Below are 15024 nucleotides of genomic sequence, written 5' to 3'. Positions count from 1 at the left end.
TCCCCACCACCTAAGATTCCACACAGCGTGTCCCCACACCCAGGCCAGTGGCCCCTTGCTCATCTGGCCCTCTGCCCAAGCTACACCGATCAGTCCAGGAGGATACAAAAGGGAGTTTACCATCCTCCCACAGGTACCACTCCTCATGTTGAAGACACCCAGAGCTCCCTCAAAGTCACTGAGGCAAGGTTCTGCTGCAGAGCGGCCCAGACCACGAGTACAGAGGGACCCACATCTGAATGGGTCCAAATGTGGACACACCCTGACGGCTACCCTAGGGGACTTAGGGCCTAGAGCTCAGACCCACCTGGGTTCAAATCGGGCTCCACCACTTTCCATCTATGGGAACTCAGGTCCCTTTACCTACCTGAGCCTCTGTTTTCCAATCTGTAGAATGGACCCATTGTCCCATCCTCCTGTGGCCCATTCCCTATCCCTTTCAGGACTCTGCTCAAATGTAACCTTTACAGGAAAGCCATCTCTTTGTTTTAGTTGTTTCTACTGCACATTTTCTTTCTGACATATTCTATATAGTTCACTTATTTATCTTGTTTAAACGTTTTCCTATTAGGATAAAAATTCCAAGAGATTTTTGACTCTTTCGTTCAGTGCTATATCCACAGTGCTTAGAACAGGGCCGGGCACACCCTGAAAGTCAAACTGGCGTTTGTTGAATGACTGCGGGAACCGTGAGGGGGTTAGAGATGGTTTCTGCAGAATGCTCAGACCAGTGAGCATCTGGACTCCCACACGGGGCAGCTGGGGTCAATTCTGTGGGCTCATCCTAGGTACATTCAGATGAACCCCAAAGTGGCCACAGGCCGGACAGAACTGCTTTCCCCCCAGCAGCATCACCGATGGCTGAGAGCCCACGGCTCCTAGGATTCTAAGCCCTCCCACCCCGGAGGCCTAGGGTGTGAAAGGCCCCGCCCCCGCTCCCTCAGACCCCGCCCCGTGGGTCCCCCAGCACCGCCCTCAGGCACCAGCCCCTCTCCCCGCCCCGCTCGGGTGGTAGGCCCACCCCCGACCCAGGGCCCATCCTGGCCCCGCCCCGCGCGTGCTCACTGGTGCACTTCTTGACGTGACTGCCCTTCTTGAGCGCGTGGCGGCTCAGCTTGCAATGGAAGTTGTCCTCCCAGAACTCCGCAAACCAGATGTTGCGCCGGTTGTTGTCCAGCGTGCGGCTGGAGAAGTAGCGGTCAAAGCCTGGCAGGGAACCAGGACGTCAGGGCCTCGCGCCCTGCCTTCCCCACCTGCCCCCAGCCCTCCCTGCTTCCACTCGCCCCCCCCCCCCCCTTTAGAGATGGCCCAGGCAGAGGGAGGGAGGAAGGGGAGAGCACAGCCTCTGATCCAGGGCCCAGCCGGCAAAAACAAAATGTGGAGCACTTCATTTCATTCAAAATGAAAAGAACTGTATTAAGTCCCAGGGGAAGCATGTGTAATCTTGCAACTGCTGCCTTTATGGAAGAGAAGTGTGCGGTGAGGATGCCTCCTGCTTGGCCTTTTAACCACCAAAATGCTAATATCGGGCCTCTTTGAGAAGGAGCCACCTGGGGGTCCAGAGATTAGAGCAGAGAGGCTGGTGGGGGTGGTGACCAAAGCTGGGAGCACCTGTGCTCTCTGGTTGGGAAGAGGAGACCAAACAAGAGAGGGCAGGGGATGACCCAGGTCACACAGCAAGACCAGGGAGGGCCTGGATCTTCTGTCTTCCAGTCCAGAACTTCTCCATCAATGACAGACACAGCTTCTTCCTCCAGATGTTCCAAAGCGGACTCACCGCCTCTGCTCTAAGCCCAGAAAACCCCACCCCAAGGCGGGCAGGCTGGCGAGTGAAAAGTGCCTGCTCTCTCCCACCCAGTGCCCCTTCTGCATCCATGACCGTTCCCAGGAACGCGCATCATGGACCGAGCTGCTGGGGGTGGGCCAGAAGGCCTGAAAGTTCAGTAGGGTCCACACTAGGGCAGGGTTCAAGTGGGGGCTCTGTGACTGTGGGAGCTGTAGGAGAATGCTGACATTGGTGAGGGACTGGGCGAGGGCAGGCTTTCCCAGCCTTGGCGCTATTGATGCTTAGGGCTGGATCATTATGTGTTGTGGGGGGCAGGATGTCGAGCAGCACCACTCCCTCGTTGAGACAACCAAAAATGTCTCCAGACTTTGTAATATGTCCCTTGGGGGGGTCACATCACCCCCTGGATGAGAACCACTGCTCAAAGTCTTCTCTAATATCACAGAGAGAAAAGGGACTTGTCAGACAAGTATGCCACTTAATAGCCACTATATGTCGCTCCATTTCTCTGAGCCTTAATGTATTCATTTACTAAATGTGGGAAAAAGTGTCTTATGGGGTCGCTGGAAAGACTAAATGAGATGTCTCCCAGTAGCCATAGTCACTACTGTTTTGTGTTTATTATGGCTCGAGGCTGAGAAGGGTAATGTGGGAACTTCTGCGGCCTCTACCTCGGGGTAAAGGGAGTACATGCCTGTGACCTTGAGCAAGGGCCTCCCGTGCTCAGGCCTTGGTCTCTTAGAAAGATCGGTAGAGACAGATGTCTGCAGGCCTTCCCAGCAACATCAATGCTGGCCTCTATTTAATGACGCAGGAGCAGGGGAGAAGGCCCCGGGAGCCTGCCTCCCCTGTGGTGAGGACAGGGAGGTCCCTGCCAAATTGGGCCACTAATGGGAACTTCACGCCTCACTCACAGTGAGGTTCCAGCCAGAGCGGACCGACCGGTCCTGCCCAGGGTGACTGTGGGTTCTGCCCCAAGAGGAAGGGATGCCAGACAGGATAGACCCAACCCCGACACCACCGAGGGCCTGCCAGACCCAGGCAGCACCTGCAGGGAGAACCTGGCACATCACCTTCTTCTTTTCTCCTGCTGGCAGCTCCCAGGCCCTTCTGACAGAGGACGTGCCCCAGGCAGGGTGAGGGCCTTGGCTCTCAGTCCCAGATGGGAGAAGGGATGGAAGGGTGTGGAGATGAAGGAAAAGTCCTTGGTAGATAAGCTTCCTGTATGTGCCATACACCTCCCACACCCGAAAATATCTGAGAAGGGAGAAGAAAGCTCCTGAATCTGGATTTGAATCCTGCTGGGTCAAGTGTAACTAGTAAGGCCACCCAGCCTCGAGCATCAGCACAAAGAGGGTGTGGGCCAAGGAAGAGGAAAGACAGGATGCGGGAAGATGAGGAGTGGGCGAGGAGTGGAGTAGGGGGACAGTAAGAAGGAACAGCTAGGGAACACACGGACAGTGGGGGCAGGTGGGGGGGGCGCAGTCCGGGGCTGCCGGGCTTACCTCGTACAGACATTCTCTTGGGGAGGATAGTGACAGCGCCCTCGGCCACCTCCTCCAGGTCCAGCACGGGTGCGCTCTTGGAGCCCCAGCTGTCCGAGCCCATCCAGAAGAAGTGGCCCGTCTGGTTGGCCTTCCGCGCCGCCTCTAGCACACGCCTGTGGGAACACACACCAGCCCAGCCCAGCCCAGCCGTGTCTGCCCCGCCACTGCCCCGCCCTGGCCACCCCCAGCTCGCGGGGGCCCTTGGCTTAACTCCCCCCAGGCGCACACATGTCCCCCGAATAGCCAATGCCTGTTCCCCCAGGCCCATGGTTCCTCCGGCCCCTGGCCCACACTTTTCTCTAGCCCCCCCCCCCCACACACCCACTCCTGCCCCTAGGGCCACATCTGTCCTTGTAAGACCATAGCTGTTTCCCTAGGTGCGTGCACACCCCGGATCTGACTCAGGCCCCCGGCACTACACCTACTCAGTCTGTGTCCTCAGGTTCATTGCCACCCTGGCCCTAATCCCACAGCCACATCTGGTCTCCTCACATTTATATGTGTGCACGCACACGCGCACACACACACACACATACCTGTCTATGCCTTAGCCCTCTGCTCTCGCTGCTCCCCTCCCAGCAGAGCCCTCTCCGCCCCACCTCTTTCTGGGCCAAAAGCCTAGGGCCTCTGAAGAGCTGCTTCCCACACCCTCCTGGATGGATGAAAGGGTGCGAGGCAGGTGCTCACCCCCTCCACAGTCCTACTGTGACAGCCGTTGCCATCAAATCAGGCACCCGAGAGCCCAGCACAGAGAGGCGCCCACAGGAGGCACTCAGGGAGGAGAAAACCAGCAAGGACTGGGCAGAATACCCCCAACCCAGCTCCTTCCATGGTGGGGAGGGGTGGAGACTGGAACACAGAGGAGGGGAGCACCTTGCTCAGGATCACACAGCAAGCAAGAGGCTGTGCTACTAGAAACTGGGACACAGCCACCAGGGCTTGGGAGTGGCTGCTGAGCCGGGGCAGGGGCAGGACAGCCTAGGGCTGTCAGGGAGAAACAGGTTTCCAGGCCCCAGAGCTCATGCCCCTTCTCCAGTAGCTCCTGACTCTTGACAATCCCAGACTCCCAAACCTATTGCAGCCCCCACCGCCCAGGGCACAAAAATGGGGGGGGGGCTGTTCCCAGAAGCCACACCCACAGCCCTATAAATACCCACTTGCATCTGGCCTGCCAGAGCCGACCAGAGCTCCCAGGCCTCCCTCCCTGCAAAGTCACCTGGGTTTATTTTTACTTCTGTTTGCTTCTGAAAATGCAGTGGATTTCCAGAAATGCCTCTGCCTACCCCCCCACTTCCTGCTGCCAGTTCCCTCTGGAGTCAGTCCCTCCCCTAGGTGCCTCTTGTCTAGGACACGAGGCCCAGTGACTTCATCCGCCCCTCCCAGGACACGGGTCCATCTGAGCTAAGCAGCAGGCCTGGAGAGGGGCGCACCTCTGGGTGGGGGGTGGGATTTGAGTGCCGGGCTTTGGGGGTGGGGGGGGGACAGGAGTGCAGGGACCAGTGATTTAAGTGAGGGAAAGGACTTCTGAAGGAACCCTCCTGCTCCAGGAGCTGGCAGACCTGTGGGCAACAGGAATGTCCTGAGGCAGAATGTAGGGGGTCTGTAAACCTTGAGGGGGTCAGGAGCAGCCCCTGGGCTCAGCAGCCTCTGACTCCCCCTTCCCAGCCTTTCGCTGCCTGAGACACCATCCTTAGAGCTGGTCTTGTTGGCTTTTGTGGCCTTAATGATCTTCCAGAACTTCCCACTCTATCCCTGCAGGGACCTGGCAATGTCTCCAAGGGGGAGATATGTTTTGCTGCAACTCAGGTTCAGGATGGGGTCTTTACCAAGTGGGGAAAGTGCTGGAAAGAATGGGACCCGGACGGACACTGGTTAGCAACAGGGAGGGAGACACATGGGGGCAGGGGCAGACAGGCAGCTCTGGCTGGGCTGGAGGGCAGGGGAGGCCGGGGGCACAGCAGGCTTGACACCTCAGGCCAGCCAACTGAGGGACGAGGTCTGGGGAGGACCACATCTACTGTCTGATCCTTCTCCGCAAGTGCAGGGGTTGTGCCTCCGACCCCCCGTCAGACTGGGGCTCCTGAGGGCAAGGCTGTCTCCCCCAACTGAGACTGGGGCTCCCTGAGGACAGGGCTATGTCTCCCCTCAGACTGGGGCTCCCCGAGCTCAGAGCTTGTGTCTCTCCCCGCCGAACAGGACAATGGCGGACGCCTGGCCCGTCTTGGCTCTGACATCAGTCTGAGAGGTAGTAGCAAGGGAAGAGGCAGGAGGAAGGGAAGTGGGTTAAGACGGGTGCTTTTCAGTGCACCCGAGCTTCTGACTCAGGGCCAGAAGCAGACGTGCAGAGAGCGGGGCTGGCCCAGCATTTGCACTGCCTAATCCTGGCACACAAAAGTCCACCTGTTTCCTCTGCAGATGCAGAGACTGAGGCCCCGGGAGGGGACGATACTGCCCACCGTGAGTGTGTACCCAAGCCGGGACTGGACCCACAGCGCAGGCCTCTTCCCACTACTCCAAGCGTTATCCAAAGAGGGGAGCCAGGGGCTGACAGCGGCTCTGCATGCCCTGGGCACCTGCTGCGTGCCGGACTCGGCTCTAAGCCCTTTATGCACGTTCCTGCATTCAGTTCTCAAATAACACTATCAGGCAGGCATCTTTAGCCGCCCCCCCCCTTATTTTTTAAGTGGAAAAGAGGCACAGAAAGGTTGAGAAACTTGCCTCAGGTCACACAGCTAGGAGGAGGGAGAGCAGGATTAGAACCTAGGTGCTTTGGCTGAAAGCCCAGGGCCTTAGCTCCACTGTTAAAGTACCTGCTTACCATCCCCAGTTGGTAGAATGGATGCAGGAAACGGGGAGGCGGGGGAAGGGGTGCCCATTAGCAGCAGCCTGTGTCCCAACCTGAGGGGTCTCCCACCCCACCTCTCTGGATCCTACGGCGGGGTCGGGCTTGTCTAGGAAGGTGTCCAGCAGGACCCATAGCTCTCCCCGTGACCGGCTCCCAACCCCCACCCGGCTGCGGCCTGCTCTCACCTGATGTCATCTTCGTTGGCAAAGATGATGACCGCCCTGGCGTTTGAGGTCTCCAGGAGGCGCCGGATGATCTTGTCAAACTCCCCGGGCTTAGGTTCCCGCGGTATCTTCACCGACTGAGCGATGCACACGCCCCCTGTGGGAAGGGGTGCCAGTCAGCCCCGGGGGAAGCCAGGCAGCACCAGTCTCTCCCTGTCTCACCCCACACCCCTCAACACACACTCCCTCCAGGAGACGGAGGCCAGGGGTTGCCCACGGCCCCCCAGCCAGACTCCTAGCTCCCACGTCCTGATCTCCAGGCCCAGGCTGGAGAACAGCCACGGTACAACTTAGGATTCCACCACTCACCAGCTGGATGACCCTGGGCGTGTCACTTCAGTTCTCTGTGCCTCAGTATCCCCCCTATATAAAACAGAGGCTGCCAGCAAGAGGCAATACAGCATCCTGTTTAGGAGCTAGACGGCCTGCATTTAAATCTCAGCTCTGCAACTTACTGCTGTGTGACCTCAGGGTGGTTACTGAGCCTCTCTGTGCCTCAAATACATCATCTATAAAGTGAAGGTAATACTACTTACTTCACAGGGTCGTTACAAAGCTAAGCGAGTTAGTGCACATAAATACAAGAATATCTGGCACACAGGGAGTACTTAGTAAATGATGGTTATTTTCATTGAAACCACCTCATAAGGTTTTTTTGGAGGAGTATATCTAAGAAGAGAGCACGTTGCTCACCCTGGGCTATCAGCACACCATGCACCCACATCCACACGCACCTCCCAAGGCTCTTGTCCCCGGATCACGTGCTCATCAACAGGGCCCTTGACAAGAGCACTGCACACAGCTGCTGACTCACACCCGTCCATCCCAGCCCCATCGCTCCAGGTCATCTAGGCTCTCCTTTCCAAGCTCTTCAGTAGGTGGGGCTCCCCAGCTCCCACAGCGTGCCTTGACGCCTCTCCCCCCAGTCCCAGTTTAAGAGCCCCCAGGAAAGCCATTCTAATGGAGTGACCGGAGGAGTTCTGAAGGGGTCGGGGGGAGGCTCTTTGGGAGCCCTCCCGTCTCTCCTCCTCTAGCCCACTGCCACCTAGCTGGCTCCTGGAGGAGGGGCCAGGGGCCAGGGCCTGACTATCTCTTGAGCTCGTTCCCCTACAAGAAGCCCAGCCCCCAGGCCGGCGGAAGCATCCAGAACACAGAGTCAATACCTCGAGGGCCAGATTCACACCCAGGCTGTGGGGCTCACAGAAACCCTGGGAGCACTTTAGACTTCACCCAGCCAGTTCCTAGCCTTAGGCATGCGTCCAGTGCGGGCGGGGGACAGGTGTCCTCCAGGCACTGAAATCCCAGCTGACCTCCTGGTACGAAAGCATTTGAGGAGTACTGTTGCTGTTATCAACAGCCCTGGACAGACGAGGATCCTAGGGAGGAGAAGTAGCTTGCCCAAAGCCACACAGTCCCCTGCCCCTACTGCGATACAGAGCAGGGAGCCTCCCTGGATTAAGAACCCCAGCGCCCCAGGTGGCAGAGTCAGGACTCAGCTGATAGAAAAGCATGGGGGATTATTCTTAATGAAGCCGATCCTTTATCTAAGACTGTCAGTCTCCTCCGGGTCCTACTCAAAGGTCTCAGCCCAGCTCCACCCCAAACACGATCCCTCGGGGACCCAGCAATGCCTCAAACCATCTACCTCGGTTGGGTACCTGGCTGCTACCCCTGGGCCTCCAAATGGTCTCTTGGCGCATGCTGGGGCCCCCTGATGCTCCTGCACAGGCTCCATGCCCCTCTGTGGGAGGCCCAGCCACTGGCCCCACCAGGAGAAATGCCAACACCCAGCCCCACTCAAGAAGGAGCCTCTACCTTTGGGCAGGGAGGTGGCGACCAGGGAAGGCTGCCCAAAGGCGGTGACCCTGAGCTGAGTCTGAGGGAAGAGGCATACACAGCCAGATAGGGGGCATTCTGGGGAGAAACAAGGTACACCCACTAGAAGGGGGATTGTTCTGTGCCGGGCACCTGCCAGGCCTGGGGCCAAATGACACACACGCACTCACATCCCCATCCCCAGGAAGTGGACCCTCCGGTTCTCCCCAGCTGGCAAAGCAGCCATGGCCCTCTGCCCCCGCCCCTGACTAGAACCCACCTCCCTTACTTTCTGCCTCTTGCAGGCTGGCCAAGCTCCTTGGCTCTCTCCTAAGGCACCAAAGAAGTCCTAAGCAGTAGAGAAGACCAGGGCCACCAGGAGCTCCTGGGGAAGGGAAAGAAGGAAGGATGGTCCTTGGGCAGGACTGGTCTCTCCAGACGTGGGTCCCACAGAGAGAGCCAAGGGGAGCCCTTCTGTTGCCCACGGCTCTGGCCTTGCCCTAATGGTGGCTGGGCAGACGCTCAGCTTCTGTCTAAACCCTCCATATGGTTCCTTTCCAGTTAGAAAGTGGGCCAATTGTGACATTTCCCCCCCATCTGGAGAGACAGATGGACAAGGGGAAGCGGCTGGATGGGGGGTGAGGATGAGCCACCTGGCTCCAGGAGGGAAGAGGGGGGCCAGGGGCAGAAGGGAGGGAAGCATGGAATGGGAGTTAATTGTCCTCAAACGGAAAGAAACTTACAGATCAGGTTTTATTTCTGGGCCATGCCCCCCTAGGAGGATCCGCGGGGGGGGGGGGTCCTGCCCCCCCACCCCCACCGACAGCCCAGGTCATATCTTGCACGCTTCGTTTCTCTGGGGGGAAGAAGAATTACATGACCACAGCTCCGTCAGCTAGAATGTGAGTAAGCCTCGAGGTACTTGAGACGGGAGTATGGTCTGAGCAGGATACTTCTTACAACCACAAGAGAAGGAGGCGACTGGAGGGGAGTTTGGGGGGTTCGGCAGAGCTCGAAAATACCAGGGAACGTTTAAGAAGCATCTACTGCGTGTTGAATGTAACTCTGCAAATCTTACATGGATTCATTCAACTGGGGTGTCATCGGCACATCCAAGTTCTAGACGAAGAAACTGAGGCACAGAGAGCTTAAGGGCCTTCCCAGGGTCACGCAGACAGCCAGGGGTAGGGTGGGGGTTTGAAGACAGGCCATCTGGCTCCCGAAGCCACCCCCTCAGCCAGTCTATTGTGCCACGGCTCAGGCCATGTGGGGAAGGGGTTGGGGGACAAGGTCAAGGAAACACCTGTGGCCCGTAGACGTGGGCACGTCTGGGCACATGGCCTGCTCTGGAGGAAGTGCCCACTGCTGTCACTGCCCCGAGGTGAGAAGCCAAGTACCCACAGGACCCTGGTGCACTGTGGCCCAAATGTCAGCCTGGCTGCTCAAGGACCCCAGAATAGGGATTAACGGCTGGCTCACCACGGGCTCTGCTGGAGTATGAAACCCAAGCTCCCAGCAGCAAGTAGCACAGCCTCTACCTCAACTGCCCCCCCAGCCCCCGCTGCAGCCAGAGAGGACCAGAGCAGCCCCGGAGGGCCCAGCATTTACTGAAGCAGCCCCTGCAAGCCTGGCAGGGAGTCCTCACACCCCCCGGGGCAGGGGCTAATAGTCCCATCTTACAGATGAGGGCTGAGGCTCAGACGTGCTGGGTAGCCCCCCAGAGGTCACACAGCCCGTAGTGGGGCTGCAATCGGGGTCTGTGTCCAGACCCTCTCTGGGGCAGAGAAAGAAAAGGCCTGGGTCACTGGGTCTCTGCGGACCCCTACTTCCTGCAGCCCCTCCCCGGCCCCAAAAGACCCCAATCACATGCCAAGCCCGCCAGCCCTCTTGCCCGCCAGCCCTGCTGCTGCAGATCCATCACCATCACCGTGGGGGCCGTGGCTAACCCCCGCCTGGGATTCCTTCTTGAAACCTCTCTACCAGGGAGGGCACCCTTCTCTGCACCCCTACTCCTTTCCCCCCGTGGCCTCTCTCTTTGGATAAAATACGGACAGTAAACGGAATTGAATTAAACCTAAGGAACAAGGAACAAACCCACTCCCTATCTCTGCTCAGAAGCTAGAACCTTCTACCTCTCTCAGACTCCAGGCACAGGATCACAAGAAGGCAAGGGGCATGGATGAGTCTGGGGTTCCCCAAAAGCCCCCCTTAGCAAGCCCCTCACTCCACACCCCAACCTCCCAGATCCCCAGCAAGCACCCAGCTGCCAACTACAAGCTCGGCTGTCCACCAGGTCAGTGCATCCACTCGCAGGGCCATGGGCACGAAGCCACAACCACTTGCCAAGCACATGTGAGCACATGGAGGCGTAGGGACCTCAGAGATCTCCGGGCCAAAGCTGGGCAGGGAGCGAGGAGGAGGAGGCCGGACAGGAGCGGCCCTTGGCCCAGGGGCACACGGCAGCTGGGGCAGAGCCCAACCTCCAGCTGAGGCTCTCGCCCCGGCACCAGGGGGTTTCAAATCCAGGCCAGCCCTCTGTGGCTTCTGGCCGGCGTTGTCACAACGCCAACTGAACCAGCAGTGAATGCTGGGGCATCCCCTCACCTCCCTGGGCCCCACCTCCAGTGCCCAGCCCGCCCTCTCTCCACACCTTCCCCTCCCACTGGTCAAAACGGACCAAGGATGATCCCATCCCTCAAGGCCCTGCGGCTGCTCCCGGAAAGCTGGACCATTCAGTGGAGGAGGGTCCACCGAACCCCTTGAAGACCACATGGCAACATGTAGTAAAGTGGAGTGTGGTGGCACGCCCCCTGCGGCGCTCCTCCCGCAGGACCGCGCACGGGGGCACCGGGAGTCCCACGCAGGCGGGCACCACAGCACTGTTTGAAACAGCAAACACACGGAAATGACCTAAGTATTTTACAACAGAAGAACGGATAAACTGTGGTGTTTGTAAATGGAAAGAAAACAGCTCTCACGTTTTGGCACAACAAAAATCCTGAGAACCGGAAGTTGATCAAAAAGGCAAATCGCAAAGTGATCTGTCCTGTTTATGAGAAACTTAAAGGCCACTTATAATAAGACTTAGCATATACGGAGATACACACCCATATGAGCAAAAGCTGTGCGAAGACAGGAGCTTCTGTCCGTGGCACATGTTGCAACTTCCCCAGTGCCTAGAGCAGGGCTGGGCACGTAGGTGCTCAATAAATGCACGCTGAATGACTAAGCAAGGGCAAGAAGGGAACCCACCACCTTCAGGGTCGTGGTCACCTCAAGGGAGGGAAGCAAAATAATGAGACTGAGAAAGTCTCCACAGGGCAAGGGGGGCGGGGAGAGGGGGAGTTGGCTTCTAGACAATCCGCACTTTCTTTCTTTAAATAATAATCAGAGGCAAATATGGCAAAATGTCAATGCTTAGTGAACGTGGACCCCAGAACCCAAACCAGACAAAACTCCTGTCACACACAAGCCGCAATGACAGTGTTCTGGGCCTCATGTGTGCTGCCTGATGGAGAACACCGGGACACACCCCAGCCTCCATTTTTCGTCTGTGAAATGGAGCCCCTCAGCCACTCCCAGCCCAGTGGCATCCATAGTGCGCTGGAGGGGAGGCGGGTGGGGTGCCCGCCAGCCTTCTGGCTCCTGAAGTCCTATCTTCCCCTCCAGGCACCTGCCCTGACTTGAATGTGACATAGAGACTCCACTAGCAAAACTTGATCCTGGTTTCCTGCTGTATCTGTGGTCTCTGAGCCCTTTCCATTTTGCGGTCCGATAACCCTTCCGGGTGTTCTCCAGGTCCAGCCGGTGTACCTGTGTCAGTGCCTGCCCCCCACTGCACTCCCCAAGGGCAAGGCTGGGTCTGTGCATTGGTGTATTCATTCATTCAGGCATTCATTCAGGCGTTCCCATTCGAGAAGTGCCCTGCTCAGTTCCCGGCACAATCAGATGCTGAGAAATGATAGCAAGGAAGCTCCCTCCCTTGGAGCTCACGGTCTAGTTGGGAAAAACAAGACCAGAAAAGAGAAGGATCGGCCAAAGGAGGAGCGCAAGGGGACAGCCCTCCTGGCCGGCAGGAGCACACAGTGGCAGGGGACAGCTCCCTGGGTGCGGGGCCCACTGCCTGCTTCTCCACGCTTCACCACGCATTGGCCAACACACCCCGCCTGCGTGCTACCACTGCTGTCCCTTCATGCAGTCAACAAATGTTTACTGAGCTCGTCAGGTGCCTGGCAAGTTCCAGACACTAGGACGCAGCCGTGAGGGGGCCAGAGCCCCTACCCTCAGACAGCCTACTCGAAGTGGCAGAAAACCTCGTGGAGGCAGAGGAGGAAACCAGCAGGGTGAAGTGAGGGCGGGAGGTGGGGGCGGCATCCCCTCGGCCCACTCTGGTGTGTCCTAGAGGACAGGGGGCTCAGGCCAGGCCATGCAGCTTAGGAGGCAGAGGCCGCTTTGGACTCTGCTCTGACGTTTCCCTAGGAGCTGCTGCCTTGCCTGCGAGCCAGGAATTGAAAACACTTGGGACCTGTAAATCCCACCCTCAAGTGAGAGCTCGCTGCTGAAATGACCTCGTTTGTCTGTCCTCCGCTGCCCAGGATGGTGCACACCTGGCTCCCTCCATCAGCACGGACGATCCGGGGAGCTTGGCTGAGGATGGGGACGGGCAGAAACCGGCAGGGCAGGCACTACATTAAGGGACACCCGGGGGGAGTCAGTCAGCCAGACTTCCCACCTGGAGGGGGGGGGGTCTCCCTAATGCCCCAGGGGACTCAGGTTTACACACACTGCACCTGCGCCCAGCTTCCTCCTCTCCACACCTCCCTGCCCCCCCACCAGATGGCTCTCCCCACTCCACCTGTCTAAATAAGCCTTCCCCACCGTTCTGCCATCCCCCCAAGCACCCCCACTTGGGGGCTGTGCCCACCCTGGCAGCCAGGGCAGGTGGAGAGAAAAGGCCTCCCACCAGAGTAGCCTGCTTTCAGCCAAGCCCACCCCCACGGAGGGGGCAGTCAGGGGACCTGGGCTCTCTGGTTCCTCCCCAGGGGTCTCACGCTCCCAGCTTGGACATCTGTTTCCGCATCCAGTTCTCATTCATTCACCAGGAGACCTACCCTTGCCAGGCCCTGAGGAAGGAGCTAAGCGGCCAGCACACAGGCAGTGGGGTGGGCCCCACGGGGCAGAGTGGCCAGGACAGGGCGCTGCACCCACGGCTCCCCAGGGGGACTCCACAGCCACCCGGTCTCTCTCCAGCACCCAGGGCCCCGGGGTCACACTCTATAACCCGGGTGCTGGGCTCCAGACCAGGGAGGAGAAATTTCCCTGCGGCTGAAGTGTGCAGGTGGCACGGGAAGGCCTGTCCGCTCACAGGGCAGGCAAGCAGCCGCAGCGGGCTGGCACGGACGTGGGCTCCTCTCCTCCTGCTCTTTCTCTTTTCCTTGCTTTTTCTTTTGTTTGTCCTTCTAAATTTAAAAAGGGAGAAAAACAATGAAAAGACAAATCCTGGGAAATCAAGTGGAAAAATCTACATTATGGCAAAATGTGAAGGCAGCAAATTACAACATGGAGAGAAAGGTGGGGGGAGTTACACAACCCAAGGGGGGCCCCCAGGCTCCCACAGGTTCCCAGCAGAGGTGGGGGGAAGGCTGGGAGTTACCCTGGACCATATGGCCACACACATGCGCACGCACATGGCCCTGCCCTTCTTTCCTTCTGCTCCAAAAGCCAGGCCCTCTTCCCAAATCCGCTCTCAGGAAAGGGAGGTACTGAGAGGGGTCAGTGACTAATCCAGCGCTACTTTTGTTTTCAGGCAGCAGACCTGTGGCCTGAGAGGTTTTGAGGGCGGGAAGAGCCCAGGCTCTGAGAGAATGCCCCTGACCCGTAGCTGCTGCAGGCTGAGTAAGGCTGTGGGAGACAGTGAGGATGGGCCCAGACTCCAACCAGCCCTGGTTCCAGCTGGGTCTGGGGCTCCACAGGGGGCTCAAGGCCTCTGGGGTGGTGGGGTGGGGTGGGGGGAGGGCAGGGGACAGCTCAGGCCTGGTTCATGGCCACTGTCCCTTTCTGCTCCTGCTCCCGGACCTACTCCCCACTATGTAATGTCTACTCCAGCCTCCATCTGACACACAGCTCCCTGCCTACAACCCTCCGTGGCTGTGTGTGTGTGTGTGTGTGTGTGTGTGTGAGAAAGAGACAGAGACAGAGACAGAGACAGAGAGACAGAGATAGGGACTCGAGGTCTACAACATCCAGCCTTCCAGCTCCCTATGAGAACCTGCCATCCGACCACATCTGCCACCTCCACAGGCCTTTGCAGAGGCTGCTCCCCCAGTGGGGAGGGCCCCCACCTGGCGCTGCAGTGACCCTCTGCAGCCTTCCCTCACTGGGCCTTGGTTATCTCCTTAGTGTCTGTAACTCCGTTCAGAGCCTCAAGGGGCCCAGCACTCATGCCGCACCTGCTCGAGAGACGGGCACTGATTCATCCTTGCTGCATGAATGAGCCACTGAGTACCCGAATGACAGGGATGGAAGCGGCCTGAGCTGCTGGCACTGATGTTGGGGCAGAGACTCTGTGGGAATCCAAGGTGGACACCTGCACCTGCTCAAACCTTTCTACCTCCTCTGGGAGCTCCGAGCCCTGCGACCCACTATGACCTCCGCTCTGAGCCACCGCCTGGTCACACCGAGTGCCCAGACATCTGTATGCAAAGGCACTGGGCACCCACTTTGCACCTGGCACCTACGTCATGCCAGGCTACAAAGACAATCCATTCACGGCATCTGCCCTTGCAGGACACACTCGTGAACTCCATG

General features: G+C 58.4%; 1 protein-coding gene across 3 annotated transcripts in view; it reads right to left on the bottom strand.

Annotated features, from left to right (window-relative positions):
• The window catches only part of GRM4 (glutamate metabotropic receptor 4), a 118180-nt gene that overhangs the window by 30614 nt on the left and 72542 nt on the right, over positions 1-15024 (bottom strand). For all 3 annotated transcript variants that reach the window (XM_025862418.2, XM_073884789.1, XM_073884790.1), the window contains exons 4-6: positions 6364-6499; positions 3292-3446; positions 1066-1206 (exon numbers count right to left, since the gene is read on the bottom strand). In XM_025862418.2, the coding sequence (XP_025718203.1) occupies positions 1066-1206; positions 3292-3446; positions 6364-6499 (432 nt within the window). The remainder of the gene's footprint in view (positions 1-1065; positions 1207-3291; positions 3447-6363; positions 6500-15024) is intronic.

The sequence above is a fragment of the Callorhinus ursinus genome, unplaced genomic scaffold (genome assembly GCF_003265705.2).
Source record: "Callorhinus ursinus isolate GAN/ISIS: 27379988/994484 unplaced genomic scaffold, GSC_fseal_2.0 scaffold59, whole genome shotgun sequence".
Classification (NCBI taxonomy): domain Eukaryota; kingdom Metazoa; phylum Chordata; class Mammalia; order Carnivora; family Otariidae; genus Callorhinus; species Callorhinus ursinus.
This window is presented reverse-complemented; position numbering and strand designations above follow the sequence as displayed.